We start from the raw sequence: 13,774 nt of genomic DNA on the forward strand, positions 1-13,774 counted from the left end.
TGGGCTGCATGGTCGAGTCGCCAGATGAAAGCCATTACTGTGCAAATGCCACAAAGTATCTCACCTACAATACGCCAAACATCACAGAGACAAGCCTCAAGACTTCTGGAACAAGGTAATTTGGAGTGATGAGACCAAAATTGAACTTTTTGGCCACAAGCATAAATGTTACATTTGGAGAGAGGTCAACAAGGCCTATGATGAAAGGAACACCATTCCTACAGTAAAGCTCGGAGGTGGATCGCTGATGTTTAGGGGATGTGTGAGCTACAAAGGCACAGGAAACTTGGTAAAAGTTGAAGGAAAGATGAATGCAGCACGTTATCAGCAAATACTGGAGGCAAATTTGCACTCATCAGCCCGGAAGCTGCGCATGGGAAGTACTTGGACGTTCCAACATGACAACGATCCAAACCACAAGGCCAAGTTGACCTGTCATTGGCTACAGCAGAACAAAGCGAAGGTTCTGGAGTGGCCATCTCAGTCTCCTGACCTCAATATCATTGAGCCATTCTGGGGAGATCTGAAGCGCGCAGTTCATGCTAGACAGCCCAGGAATTTACAGGAACTGGAGGCTTTTTGCCAAGAAGAATGGGCAGCTTTACCATCTGAGAAAATAAAGAACCTTATCCACAACTACCACAAAAGACTTCTAGCTGTCATTGATGCTAGAGGGGGCTATACACCGTATTATGAACTGGGGTATGTAGATTTTTGATGAGGGCCATTTGGATGTTTTTGGTTGTCATTATGATTTAAAAAGAGGAAACACAGTAGTTTGATAATAAATGGCTTCACCCAATCAATAACCATGGGTGGAGAAAAAGTTTTTTTGTTATCATTCATATTCTCTGAAACAAGGCGAAGAAAGGAAAAATTCAGCCGGGGTATGTAAACTTTTGAGCTAATATAGTACAAATAACATCGATATCACATGTATACCTTCAGGAATTCTATATTATAGGATTTAGAAGCTTAAAAGAGACCTAGACATTATCTTTGCAGTTCTCGCGAAGCACAACCAGATCTATCAATCCAAAAGGCCCATCGTTTTTCAAATTTAGTGATAGCATTTCTCTTGAGATATTTCTTTCCAAGTTTAGGAGAAAGTTAATCTTGTTTATGGATTCTGGGATTCTGGGGGTCTGGTCTTTTATCCAGTGTTGAGCTATTAATTTCTTGGCCATATATAACATTTGAGAAACAGCAGATTTACCATATTCATCAATAACTAAATCTTTAATAAACCCAATATGCATACCAAAGGAGTGACGTCTATTTGTACTAAGTAAATTCTGTTTATAGTGTCTTGTACGCCCTTCCAAAAGGATTCCAAGTTAAAACAAGACCAAAGCATATGTAATAAGTCTGCTGAGTTTGTCTTACATCTAGCACAGTGAATGTGGTCTAAGCCCACTATCAAATAGCAATTTATGTGTTCTATAAACTTGATGCATCACCTATAGCTGGGAGAGTCTGTGAAGTTCCCTTAATCCCTTTACCCCCGAAGGTGGTTTGCACGTTAATGACCGGGCCAATTTTCACAATTCTGACCACTGTCACTTTATGTGGTTATAACTCTGAAAAGCTTTGAAGGATCCCGCTGATTCTGAGATTGTTTTTTCGTGACATCTTGTACTTCATAATAGTGGTAAAATGTATTTGATATGACATGCATTACTTGGTGAAAAAAAATCGGAAATGTGAAGAAAATGTTGAAAATCATGATCCACCCGCTTCTGTTAACATGTTAAATGCTGCTGTCAATCTCTGACAGCAGAACTTAACAGCGCCGCGCCGGAAGCGCGTCACTTACCCCGCCCATCGGTGACCCCGTCACGTGATCGCGGGTCACCGATGGGTCGGCATGACAACCCTGGGTCTGCTGAAGAGCCCAGTGGTTTCATGTAAAGACCGCTATGAGCGCCACCTAGCAGTCGATCCTCATTACTGCTACATAGAGGTGATCTGTTCATCACCTCTATGTAGCAGAGGCGATCAGGCAGTTGCTGCTTCTAGTCTCCTATGGAGACTATAGAAGCATGCAAAAAGTTTAAAAAAAAGTTTTTAAAAATATTATTTTTTTTTTTTAAAATAAAGTTTAAATCACCCCCCTTTTGCCCCATTCAAAATAAAATAATAAAAAATAAACCCCACATAAACATATTTGGTACCGCCGCGTTCAGAATCGCCCGATCTATCAAGGTAAAAAAAGAATTAATCCGATCGGTAAACGGCGTAATGAGAAAAAAATTCCAAACGGCAGAATTTTTTTGGCCACCGCAACATTGCAAAACAATGCAATAACGGGCGATCAATACATTGTATCTACCCCAAAATGGTATCAATAAAAACATCAGCCCGGCGCGCAAAAAATAAGCCCTCACCCAGCCCCAGATCCCGAAAAATGGAGACTCTACGAGTCTCAGAAAATGGCGCCATTTTTTTTTTTTTTTAAGCAAATTAGCAAATTTTGGATTTTTTTTCCACCACTTAAATAGAAAAGAACCTATACATGTTTGGTGTCTACGAACTCGTAATGTCCTGGAGAATAATAATGGCAGGTCTGTTTTATCATTTAGTGAACGTGGAAAGAAAAAAAAAAAAAACAACTGTGGAATTGCATTTTTTTTGCAATTTCACCGCACTTGGATTTTTTTTCCCGTTTTCTCGTACACAATATGGTAAAATTAGCAATTGCATTTAAAAGTACAACTCGTCCCGCACAAAAATAAGCCCTCACATGGCCATATTGGCCAAAAAATAAAAACGGCATGGCTCTGGGAACAAGGGGAGCAAAAACCGAAAATGCAAAAACTGAAAATCCCAAGGTCGCGAAGGGGTTAATAACCCTTCAGGTGCGTCACAGGAATTTTTGGAATGTGGAAGAAAACCATGAACATTTAACTTTTTTTCACAAAAATTTAAATTTAGACCCTATTTTTTTTATTTTTGCAAGGGTAACAGGAAAAAAATGGAACAAAAACTTTGTTGTGCAATTTCCCCTGAGCATGCAGATACACCAAATGTGGGGGAAAACCACTGTTTGGGCGCACGGCAGGGTTCGGAAGGGAAGGAGCGCCATTTGACTTTTTGAATGTAAAATTTGCTTGAATAATTAGCGGACGTCATGTTGCGTTTGGAGAGCCCCTGATGTGCCTAAGCAGTGGAAACCCCCCACAAGTGACCCCATTTTGGAAACTAGACCCCTCAGGGAACTTATCTAGATGTGTAGTGAGCACCCTGAACCCCCAGGTGCTTCACAGAATTTTATAATATTGAGCCGTAATAATAAAGTTTTCACATTTTTCCCACGAAAATGTTTTTCTGACTCAAATTTTGCATTTTCATAAGCATAACAGGAGAAATTGTACCAAAGCATTTGTTGTGCAATTTCTCCTGAGTACGCCGATACCCCATATGTGGGGAAGAACTACTGTTTGGGCATACAGCAGGGTTCGGAAGGGAAGGAGCGCCATTTGATTTTTTAAATGTAAAATTTGCTTGAATAATTAGAGGACGCCATGTCACATTTGGGAAGGCCCTGATGTGCCTTAAAAGTGGAAGCCACCCACGTGTGACCACATTTTGGAAACTAGACCCCTCAAGGAACTCCTCTAGATGTGTGGTGAGCACCTTGAACCCCCAGGTATTTCACAGAAGTTTATAATGTAGACCCGTGAAAATAAAAAAAAATCTAACTTTTTCCACAAAAAATGATATTTTAGCCCCAATTTTTTTATTTTGACAAGGGTAAGAAGAGACCCCAAAAATTGTTGCACAATTTGTGCTGAGTACGCCGATACCATATAAGGCTATGTGCCCACGATGCAGAATTGAAGTAGAAAATTTCCGCAGCATTTCTGCATGTCATTGGCCGTAAAAATGCTTGCGGATTTTACACGCGTTTTTTAAGCGTTTTTGCAGCGTTTTACATGCGGATTTGCCATGCGTTTTTCAAATGCATTGAGTAGTCAAATGCCCATGCGGAAACACACAAATAATGGACATGCTGCAGATTTTTTCGCACAGAAAATCCGCTGCGGAAAATTCCGCAGCATGTGCACAGAACATGTAGATTTTCATTGGGGACCATGGGGCACATATCACCAAGTGTTTTAAAAGCGTTTCCGCTGAGGAAATTCCACAGCTAAAAAAACACTTGAAAAATGCATCGTGGGCACGCAGCCTATGTGTGGAAAAAACACTGTTTGGACACATGGCAGGGTTCAGAAGGGAAAGAGCACTGTGTGACTTTTTGAACGCAAAATTGAAATCGAGAGCGGACGCCATGTCGCGTTTGGAGAGCCCCTGATATGCCTAAACAGTGCAACCTCCCCCACAACAAGTGACCCCATTTTGGAAACTAGACCCCTCAAGGATATTATCAAGGGGTATAATGAACATTTTGAACCCAGAGGTACGACACAGAATTTGACAACATTAGGTCATCATGTTGAATAAGTTGTCATTAGTCTTGAGCGCAAGTGCTCGCTACTTGAGTTTGCATCAGGTACACTCGGGTATGCACCAAGTATCGTGGGTGCTTGAGTGACATATTCGAGCCCCCACCTTGCATGTTTCATGGTTTTTAGACACCCAGAAACAACCATGCGGGGATTGCCCGTGTATGGCAGGCAATTCCCACGTGTTTTTTTTTTTTTAGCTGTATAACAAACGCAAAACATATGGGGCGGAGACTCGAGCATGTCACTTGAGCACCCGCGATACTAGGCGCATACCCGAGCACCTGATGCAGTCAAGTAGCGAGCACTTGCGCTCAACACTAGTCACCATATCGTCATTTTTTTTCTTTACTGCTAACCCCAACACAACCCTAACCCCAACCCTAATACAACCCTAACCGTAGGTCTAATCCTAACCCCAACACAACCCTAATCCTAATCGTAACCCTTAAACAACCCTAATCCCAACACAATCCTAACCCTATCCCAAGGAATCCATTCACTATAATGAGGCAGCAAAGTTACTCTGCAGTTCGTCTTGCCTTTGTTTAGCCTTGTCCTTTCAGAGATTTACAAAACTGTGGCCGAGTGCACTTTTATGCACACCTAATAAAAAGCCGGACACTAGGATCACAGGCCAGACGGCGTCGACTGTGCCTCCACCTTCCTCATTACAGGGAATCTTTTGCCAGGGGTTCCGTCTGAATCATTTATTTCAGAGATTTACACGGAAACCCCGGTGTAAGCGCTCAGCGCAGAGTGCAGGATAAATGTGAGCCGAGCCTTACTGCGATTTTTGGGAGGCAGAATGAACAAATCAGCAGCAGGTGAAGAATTGGTTTTATTTATTTTTTACACCGTTCCTCGTGTAGTATAAATGATTAGATTACTTTATTCTTTGGGTCGGTGCGATTACAGCGATACCAGATTTATATAGGATTTTTATGATTGAAAGCTATCATACACTATAAGACTTTTTTTTTGCAAAGACTAGTTTTTGCATTGCCATATTTTGAGAGCTATAATTTTTCCATATTTCGGCTGACAGTCATATAAGGCTTATTTTTTGCGGGACAAGTTGACGTTTTTATTGTTACCATTTTCGGGCATGTGACATTTTTTGATCACTTTCTATTACGATTTTTGGGAGGCAGAATAAACAAAAACCAACAATTTTATAGAAGAATAATTTTTTTTGCATCGCATAACTTTATTTTTCGGCTGATGAAACTGTCTGGCAGCTTGTTTTTTGCAGGACAAGATGACGTCTTCAGTGGTCCCATGTTTATTTACATTCATCTTTTTGATCGCATTCTATTTCACTTTTTGTTCGGCGGTATGATGATGATAAAGCACTGGTTTTTGCCTCTCCTTTTTTTTTTTTTACCGTGTTCACTAAAGGGGTTAACTAGTGGGACATTTTTATAGGTCAGGTCGTTCTGGATGCGGCGATGCCAAATATGTGTGCTTTTATAATTTTTTTTTTCTGAATATTTATTCATGGGTACTAATAGATAGATATAGTACAGACCAAAAGTTTGGACACACCTTCTCATTTAAAGATTTTTCTGTATTTTCATGACTATGAAAATTGTACATTCACACTGAAGGCATCAAAACTATGAATTAACACATGTGGAATTATATACTTAACAAAAAAGTGTGAAACAACTGAAAATATGTCTTATATTCTAGGTTCTTCAAAGTAGCCACCTTTTGCTTTGATGACTGCCTTGCACACTCTTGGCATTCTCTTGATGAGCTTCAAGAGGTAGTCACCGGAAATGGTTTTCACTTCACAAGTGTGCCCTGTCAGGTTTAATAAGTGGGATTTCTTGCCTTATAAATGGGATTGGGACCATCAGTTGTGTTGTGCAGAAGTCTGGTGGATACACAGGTGATAGTCCTACTGAATAGACTGTTAGAATTTGTATTATGCCAAGAAAAAATCAGCCAAGTAAAGAAAAACGAGTGGCCATCATTACTTTAAGAAATGAAGGTCAGTCAGTGCGAAAAATTGGGCAAACTTTGAAAGTGTCCCTAAGTGCAGTTACAAAAACCTTCAAGCGCTACAAAGAAACTGGCTCACATGAGGACCGCCCCCGGAAAGGAAGACCAAGAGTCACCTCTGCTTCTGAGGATAAGTTTATCCGAGTCACGAGCCTCAGAAATCGCAGGTTAACAGCAGCTCAGATTAGAGACCAGGTCAATGCCACACAGAGTTCTAGCAGCAGACACATCTCTACAACAACTGTTAAGAGGAGACTTTGTGCAGCAGGCCTTCATGGTAAAATAGCTGCTAGGAAACCACTGCTAAGGACAGGCAACAAGCAGAAGAGACTTGTTTGGGCTAAAGAACACAAGGAATGGACATTAGACCAGTGGAAATCTGTGCTTTGGTCTGATGAGTCCAAATTTGAGATCTTTGGTTCCAACCACCGTGTCTTTGTTCGACGCAGAAAAGGTGAACGGATGGACTCTACATGCCTTTTTCCCACCGTGAAGCATGGAGGAGGAGGTGTGATGGTGTGGGGGAGCTTTGCTGGTGACACTGTTGGGGATTTATTCAAAATTGAAGGCATACTGAACCAGCATGGCTACCACAGCATCTTGCAGCGGCATGCTATTCCATCCGGTTTGCGTTTTAGTTGGACCATCATTTATTTTTCCACAGGACAATGACCCCAAACACACCTCCAGGCTGTGTAAGGGCTATTTGACCAAGAAGGAGAGTGATGGGGTGCTACGCCAGATGACCTGGCCTCCACAGTCACCAGACCTGAACCCAATCGAGATGGTTTGGGGTGAGCTGGACCGCAGAGTGAAGGCAAAAGGGCCAACAAGTGCTAAGCATCACTGGGAACTCCTTCAAGATTGTTGGAAGACCATTTCCGGTGACTGCCTCTTGAAGCTCATCAAGAGAATGCCAAGAGTGTGCAAAGCAGTCATCAAAGCAAAAAGTGGCTACTTTGAAGAACCTAGAATATAAGACATATTTTCAGTTGTTTCACACTTTTTTGTTAAGTATATAATTCCACATGTGTTAATTCATAGTTTTGATGCCTTCAGTGTGAATGTACAATTTTCATAGTCATGAAAATACAGAAAAATCTTTAAATGAGAAGGTGTGTCCAAACTTTTGGTCTGTACTGTGTGTATATATATATATATATATCTATATCACTGTGTTCCAAATTATTATGCGAATAATATTTTCTCAGATTTTCCCAAATTACCTATATGAATTGCAGTCATTGTAATTTTCCAGTCAAATAACTATTAGAGTACAATTGAAAGGTTTTTGTACAAACTGCCTATGATAACAGTATATTTAAAAAAAAAAAAAACCTCAAACTGCACTGAAAATGCATGTTCCAAATTATTATGCACAGCAGAGTTTTCAACCTTTTCATTTTAATAAAGAACAAAAAATGGTCATTTTTGAAATTATAAGCATTAGCAGGTTATTACAAACTGAAATCAAACAGTTTTCAACTCAAAACTTTCTTCTAGGTGATGTTACATTTGCACATAGGACCCCTTGTTCGAAAGGAGCTTCTGAACTCTCTCGTCCATTGAATTTGTCAGGTTTTGGATGGTTTCTGCTTTAATTGTTTTGCATGAGGACAGAATACCCTCCCAGAGCTGTTGCTTAGATGTAAACTGCCTCCCGCCATCATAGACACTCCTTTTAACGATGCTCCAGAGGTTCTCAATGGGGTTGAGGTCAGGGGAGCATGGGGGCCACACCATAAGTTTGTCCCCTTTTATGCCCATAGCAGCCAGAGATGCAGATGTGTTATGTGCAGCATGAGACGGGGCATTATCATGCATGAAATGATCTTGATGGTCCAGATGGATGGAGTGGAGGATGACTGGTTGATGGACACCCCATGCAAACACGGCTACGGTGCTAACAAGGAGGAGGTCGAGTAATGTTTTGGGCTGGAATCATGGGGAGAGAGATTGTTGGCCCTTTTAGGATCCCTGAAGGGGTAAAGATGAACTCCATAATGTATGTTGAGTTTCTCAAACAGCACTTCCTTCCATGGTTCAAGAAGAAGAACAGTGCATTCCGCAGCAAGATCATTTTCATGCAGTGATGGGTGTCAGCTGTCAAAATCAGCTGACACTTGCGATCCACCAAATGTAATAATTATTACTTATAATGTCTAAAAGGGGTTAATGATTACGTAAAGGAGCCAGGAGTAGAACGATAGAGCTTAGGGGTAAATAAGTTAGGTATCAGGGCAGAGACATAAGGAATATATGTCCCCAAATAGATGAGTATAAAGGCATGTTAGGTATAGGGCAGAGACATATCAGCAATATAGGGCCCCACTCAGATAAGTAATGAAGCTTATTAAGTAACAGGGCAGAGACATATAGGGAGTACAGGTGCCCAAACCGATCAGTATAGAAGCATGTTGTATGATCTTGCCAGGTGGCTTGCCTGTCTGCACAAAGTGTGCTGGGTGGCTACCTTTAATGGAGCTGTGAACTGGCATTCCGGCGCTCCTGCTCCTTCGTCTCGTGCATCTGTCTCAGGTTGCGGCTGGAGGGTTTAGGTAAGTTTCCGCAATTACTGCCGAACTGGAAGTGCGTGCGTCAAACCCGCCCACTGGAAGTTGTGTCACGGGCGGGTGACATGGCACAGGGACTGGGTCTGTTGGGTAGTGCCTGCTCACTGTATGGCCGTGTCACATGTAGCGTAACCATTGCGATGGGCAAAGTCCGCGCTTGTGCTGTAGGTTATATGCGATAGTTTTGTTATATTGTCATCACGGTGTGTGGATGAGGGGCAAAAGTGAGGTTTATCTTGGTGGGGGAAAAAAACTGCTTCTTTTGGTTGGATCAAATGGTGACCTGGATTAAAGCAATAATGGAGAGGGATGTAGGAAATGTATGGAGTCTTGTATGAACCTATACAGTGTGAGGGTATGTCCCTTGTATGTACTTAGATTTGCAAGAATGACACATAGGTGCTGTGTGTAAGAGGGGGAGGGTGAAGGGGTGGAGGAGATCTGAGTGGGAGGGCAGGGGAGAGGGGAAGGGGTTTCAGGCACTCCCTTGGAGAGGGGGAGTAGGAGTGGGTTATAGAGCTGATCTGGCGTGTCTGAAAAAAAGATCAGGTTAGCCAATCTATTTCATGGTTGAGAGCCTTGAGGGACAGTGTATGAAGGGCGTGGATCTAGAACCACTCCCGCTGTTTAAGGATTTTAATAAAGTTATCACCTTGTCTGGGTCTGGATACTTGTTCGATCACCTGGAACCTGAGTTGTTATACTGTATACCTGGCGAAATGATAGGGTAGTAGTAACCAGGTTTTGCCACAACGGATAGTGGATTTGTGTTTGACAATGCGGTCCCTGATGTGTTGAATAGTTTTCCATACGTATTGTAGACCACATGGGCATTTGACTACATATACCATGAAGTTAGATTCTCTGCAGAATGAATGAGGCCACGTATGGTGACAGAAGCAGATGCCGCAGGAGCAGATCCCAGAGGCGATGAGACCCACCATTTGCAGAAGCCCTAATATGACAAAATTACAGAAAATCAGAGCAGTAGAAATCCCCAGAAAGTGACTCCGTTTTGGAAATTATAACCCTCAGGAAATGAATCTATAGGAGTAGTGACTATTTTGACTCCACAACCACTTTCTGGAAATTTGCACGCCTGGATGTTGCGAGACTGAAAATTGCAAATATATTATTTTATTGCCCAACACATAGTGTTCATATTGTACTCCAGGAGATACACACACACACACACACACACACACACACACACACACACACACACACACACACACACACACACACACACACACACTATAAATTAAGTGGGTTCTTCTTACTAGAGTAATGCCAAATATATGGATGCTAAATGTGGTTTGGGCACGCTGCAAGGCTCAGAAGCAAGGGGGAGACTTGAGAGATATTGCTGAATTGGGTTATGGAAGCCATGTTGCTTTTCAGGAGCATTTGAGACCATAATAATGTAGAAACTTCAGTTTTTACACTGGCAGATGATGGACCACGCTCTACTGGTTCATGCTATGAGGTTTTAAATTAGACTGTGAACTGTCAGTGTCTTAGTGAATAATTCAATGTTATTACGTAACTTGCCATTTCTACAGACAGTTTAAATGTTCAGAAATATAAAATTCAAGGATATTTTCTTCAAAAATAATAATTGGTTTTATTCTTGGCAGATGACTGTACCAGGAGATCAGAGGGACAGCTGACCTCTTCAATTTCTAAATCAGATGATCTTGAGATCCCACAGGATACAATTGAAGTGAATGCCATTACTCCAGATTTACCATCATCCCTTCACAACAAAGATTTGTCATCGGATTCTTTAAAACAGGTCCTGACTTCTGATTCATTACCGACTACTAAGGAAAATCACAGTCACAAAAGAGGCATTAACAGACGAACTGCTCCTAAACGAAAGAAGCCATTTTCACAGTCAGAATATGGAAATAGTTTTCCCCTCAAAAAGTATTTTCTTAAACATCAAAAAATGTACACAGGAGACAATCGAATTTCCTGTTCCAATTGTGGGAGATGTTTTAACCAGAAATCGGATCTTGTTAGTCACCAGAGAACTCATACATTGGAGATGCCATTTTCATGTTTAAAATGTGGGAAATGTTTTGTAAAGAAAATATATCTTCTCAGACACAAGAGAACCCACACAGAAGAGAAGCCTTTTTTATGTTCCAAATGTGGGAAATGTTTTAAATGGAAAAGAAATTTTGATACCCACCAGAGAACCCACACAGGGGAGAAGCCATTTTCATGTTCAGAATGTGGAAAATGTTTTGTGCAGAAAATATCTCTTCTCAGTCACCAGAGAACCCACAAAGAAGAGAAGCCTTTTTCATGTTCAGAATGTGGGAAATGTTTTAAATGGAAAGCAAATCTTGATGGCCACCAGAGAACCCACACAGGGGAGAAGCCTTTTTCATGTTCAGAATGTGGGAAATCTTATACATCGATAACAAATCTTTTCGCACATCAGAGAACTCACACAGGGGAGAAGCCATTTTCATGTTCAGAATGTGGGAAATGTTTTGCAAAGAAATCAAATCTTATCAAGCATCTGCGAACTCACACAGGGGAGAAGCCATTTCCATGTTCAGAATGTGGGAAATGTTTTGTAAATAAATCAGATCTTATCAGACATCACAAAACTCACACAGGGGAGAAGCCTTTTTTATGTTCAGAATGTGGAAAATGTTTTAAACATGAATCAGATGTTGTTAAACACCAAAGAACCCACACAGGGGAGAGGCCATTTTCATGTTCAGAATGTGGGAAATGTTTTATAGCGACATCAAATCTAATCAGACATCAGAGAACCCACACAGGGGAGAAGCCATTTTCATGTTCAGAATGTGGAAAATGTTTTAACCAGAAATGTTATTTTGTTAAGCACCAGAGAACCCACACAGGGGAGAAGCCTTTTTCATGTTCAGATTGTGGGAAATGTTTTAACCAGAAATCAAATCTTATCAAACATCAAAGAACTCACACAGGGGAGAAGCCTTTTTCATGTTCAGAATGTGGGAAATATTTTACACGGAAATCAACTCTTAATAAACATCAGAGAAGTCACACAGGGGAGAAGCCTTTTTCATGTTCAGAATGTGGGAAATGTTTTAACCAGAAATCAAATCTTATCCAACATCAAAGAACTCACACAGGGGAGAAGCCTTTTTCATGTTCAGAATGTGGGAAATGTTTTAACCAGAAATCAAATCTTATCAAACATCAAAGAACTCACACAGGGGAGAAGCCATTTTCATGTTCAGAATGTGGGAAATATTTTACACGGAAATCAACTCTTAATAAACATCAGAGAAGTCACACAGGGGAGAAGCCTTTTTCATGTTCAAAATGTGGGAAATGTTTTAACCAGAAAGCGCATCTTGATAGCCACGAGAGAACCCACACAGGGGAGAATGACTCAACTACACCCAACTGGTCTCTGTATACACTAGAAAGGCCCTAGCTGCACAACTTAAAACACCACCTCGGACCTAACTACCAAATAGACAGTTGAGGAGTTTCTCGTATTTCCTGAGGAACCAGAGGGGAGTCTGCAACACACTGTCAACAAGGGGAAAGAAAAGTGTGACATAAGATATGAAAAACCCTGAGTGAGAAACTAAAACACATTCATATAGGGCAAAGAAGGCAAGCTAATGAGAACCAAAAATAAAAGGAGCAAGTATAACTTCCCAGAAACCTAACAGTGGTAGAAGGAAAAGGTACTGGGAGAGAAAGCAAACTGACCAGGAGGATTATTTCACCTTTGTGGTGAAAATTACAAAATTCATCTTCGCCCACAATTATTAGAATTTGATAACATAACAATATATATCTACAAGAGACTGGTACAGCAATAGGAAGTAACATGGCTCCACAGTACGCAAATCTTTTAATGGCCAAGCTTGAAAGTGACTTCTTGTTCACATGTCCCATCAGGGCTCTTGCCTACTACCATTACTTTGATGATATTTTAATCATCTGGACGGAATCTGAGCAACAGCTTAAGACGTTCCATGAGCACTTTAATCAATTTTATCTCACCATTGTTAAATATTAATTATGGATATTCATTTTATTCTTAATTCTGAATTCTGTACCATACATAAGATTGCATCAGCCATCGTGCTGGGGTTTCTAGATGACATGCGCTATTTGTGTATTTTTAGTTCAGCACCATAATTAGAAGAACAGGTGCTATATGACAGGCCTATAAAAGCCCATGTTAGAGACGGGGGGGGGGGTCTCTTGCCATTCCACAGGACAAGGATCTGTGTGTAAACCAGCTGCTGATGTAGGCCCAAGGAAACACGTTCTTTAGCCGGACACATGGTGTCATCCTGAGACGTGCTGGACACAGACAGACGCAATCTACCATCCAGGATCCCAGGGAAAGATGGGTGAATCTCAATTATTAAGCTAATTATGGACAATCACTCTGTAACTATTTAATTATTTTATGTAATCAGTCTTTTTAATGGACAATCCGAGAATAAATCGATACATTTTTTCATAAGAATATCGTGATAGTCATTAATCGATCACATCTGATAAGAAGTCCTCGATAGAAAAAATATACGGAAAGAAGTATCTTTTTACAACCATCAACTTAACACTCAACTACTCCTGTACTGAAATTAACTTTTTGGACACCTTCATTAAGCTACAGAACAATGAAATAGAGACATCCAATTAACCGTCCAACATACCTTAAATGGGTCAGTTCAGTTTCCATCCAAAACA

The 13,774-nt window shown here is 40.9% G+C and overlaps 1 protein-coding gene across 1 annotated transcript in view; it reads left to right on the forward strand.

Moving 5' to 3' along the window:
* LOC141171858 (uncharacterized) overlaps positions 1–13,423 on the forward strand; it is a 28,518-nt gene extending 15,095 nt beyond the window's left edge. The window contains exon 8 of the mRNA XM_073655487.1: positions 10,687–13,423. Within this exon, the coding sequence (XP_073511588.1) occupies positions 10,687–12,494 (1,808 nt within the window). The 3' untranslated portion in view covers positions 12,495–13,423. The remainder of the gene's footprint in view (positions 1–10,686) is intronic.
* The last annotated feature ends 351 nt before the right edge of the window (positions 13,424–13,774 follow it).

The sequence above is a fragment of the Phyllobates terribilis genome, unplaced genomic scaffold (genome assembly GCF_046119375.1).
Source record: "Phyllobates terribilis strain yellow unplaced genomic scaffold, ASM4611937v1 Scaffold_12__6_contigs__length_324123572, whole genome shotgun sequence".
Lineage (NCBI taxonomy): Eukaryota > Metazoa > Chordata > Amphibia > Anura > Dendrobatidae > Phyllobates > Phyllobates terribilis.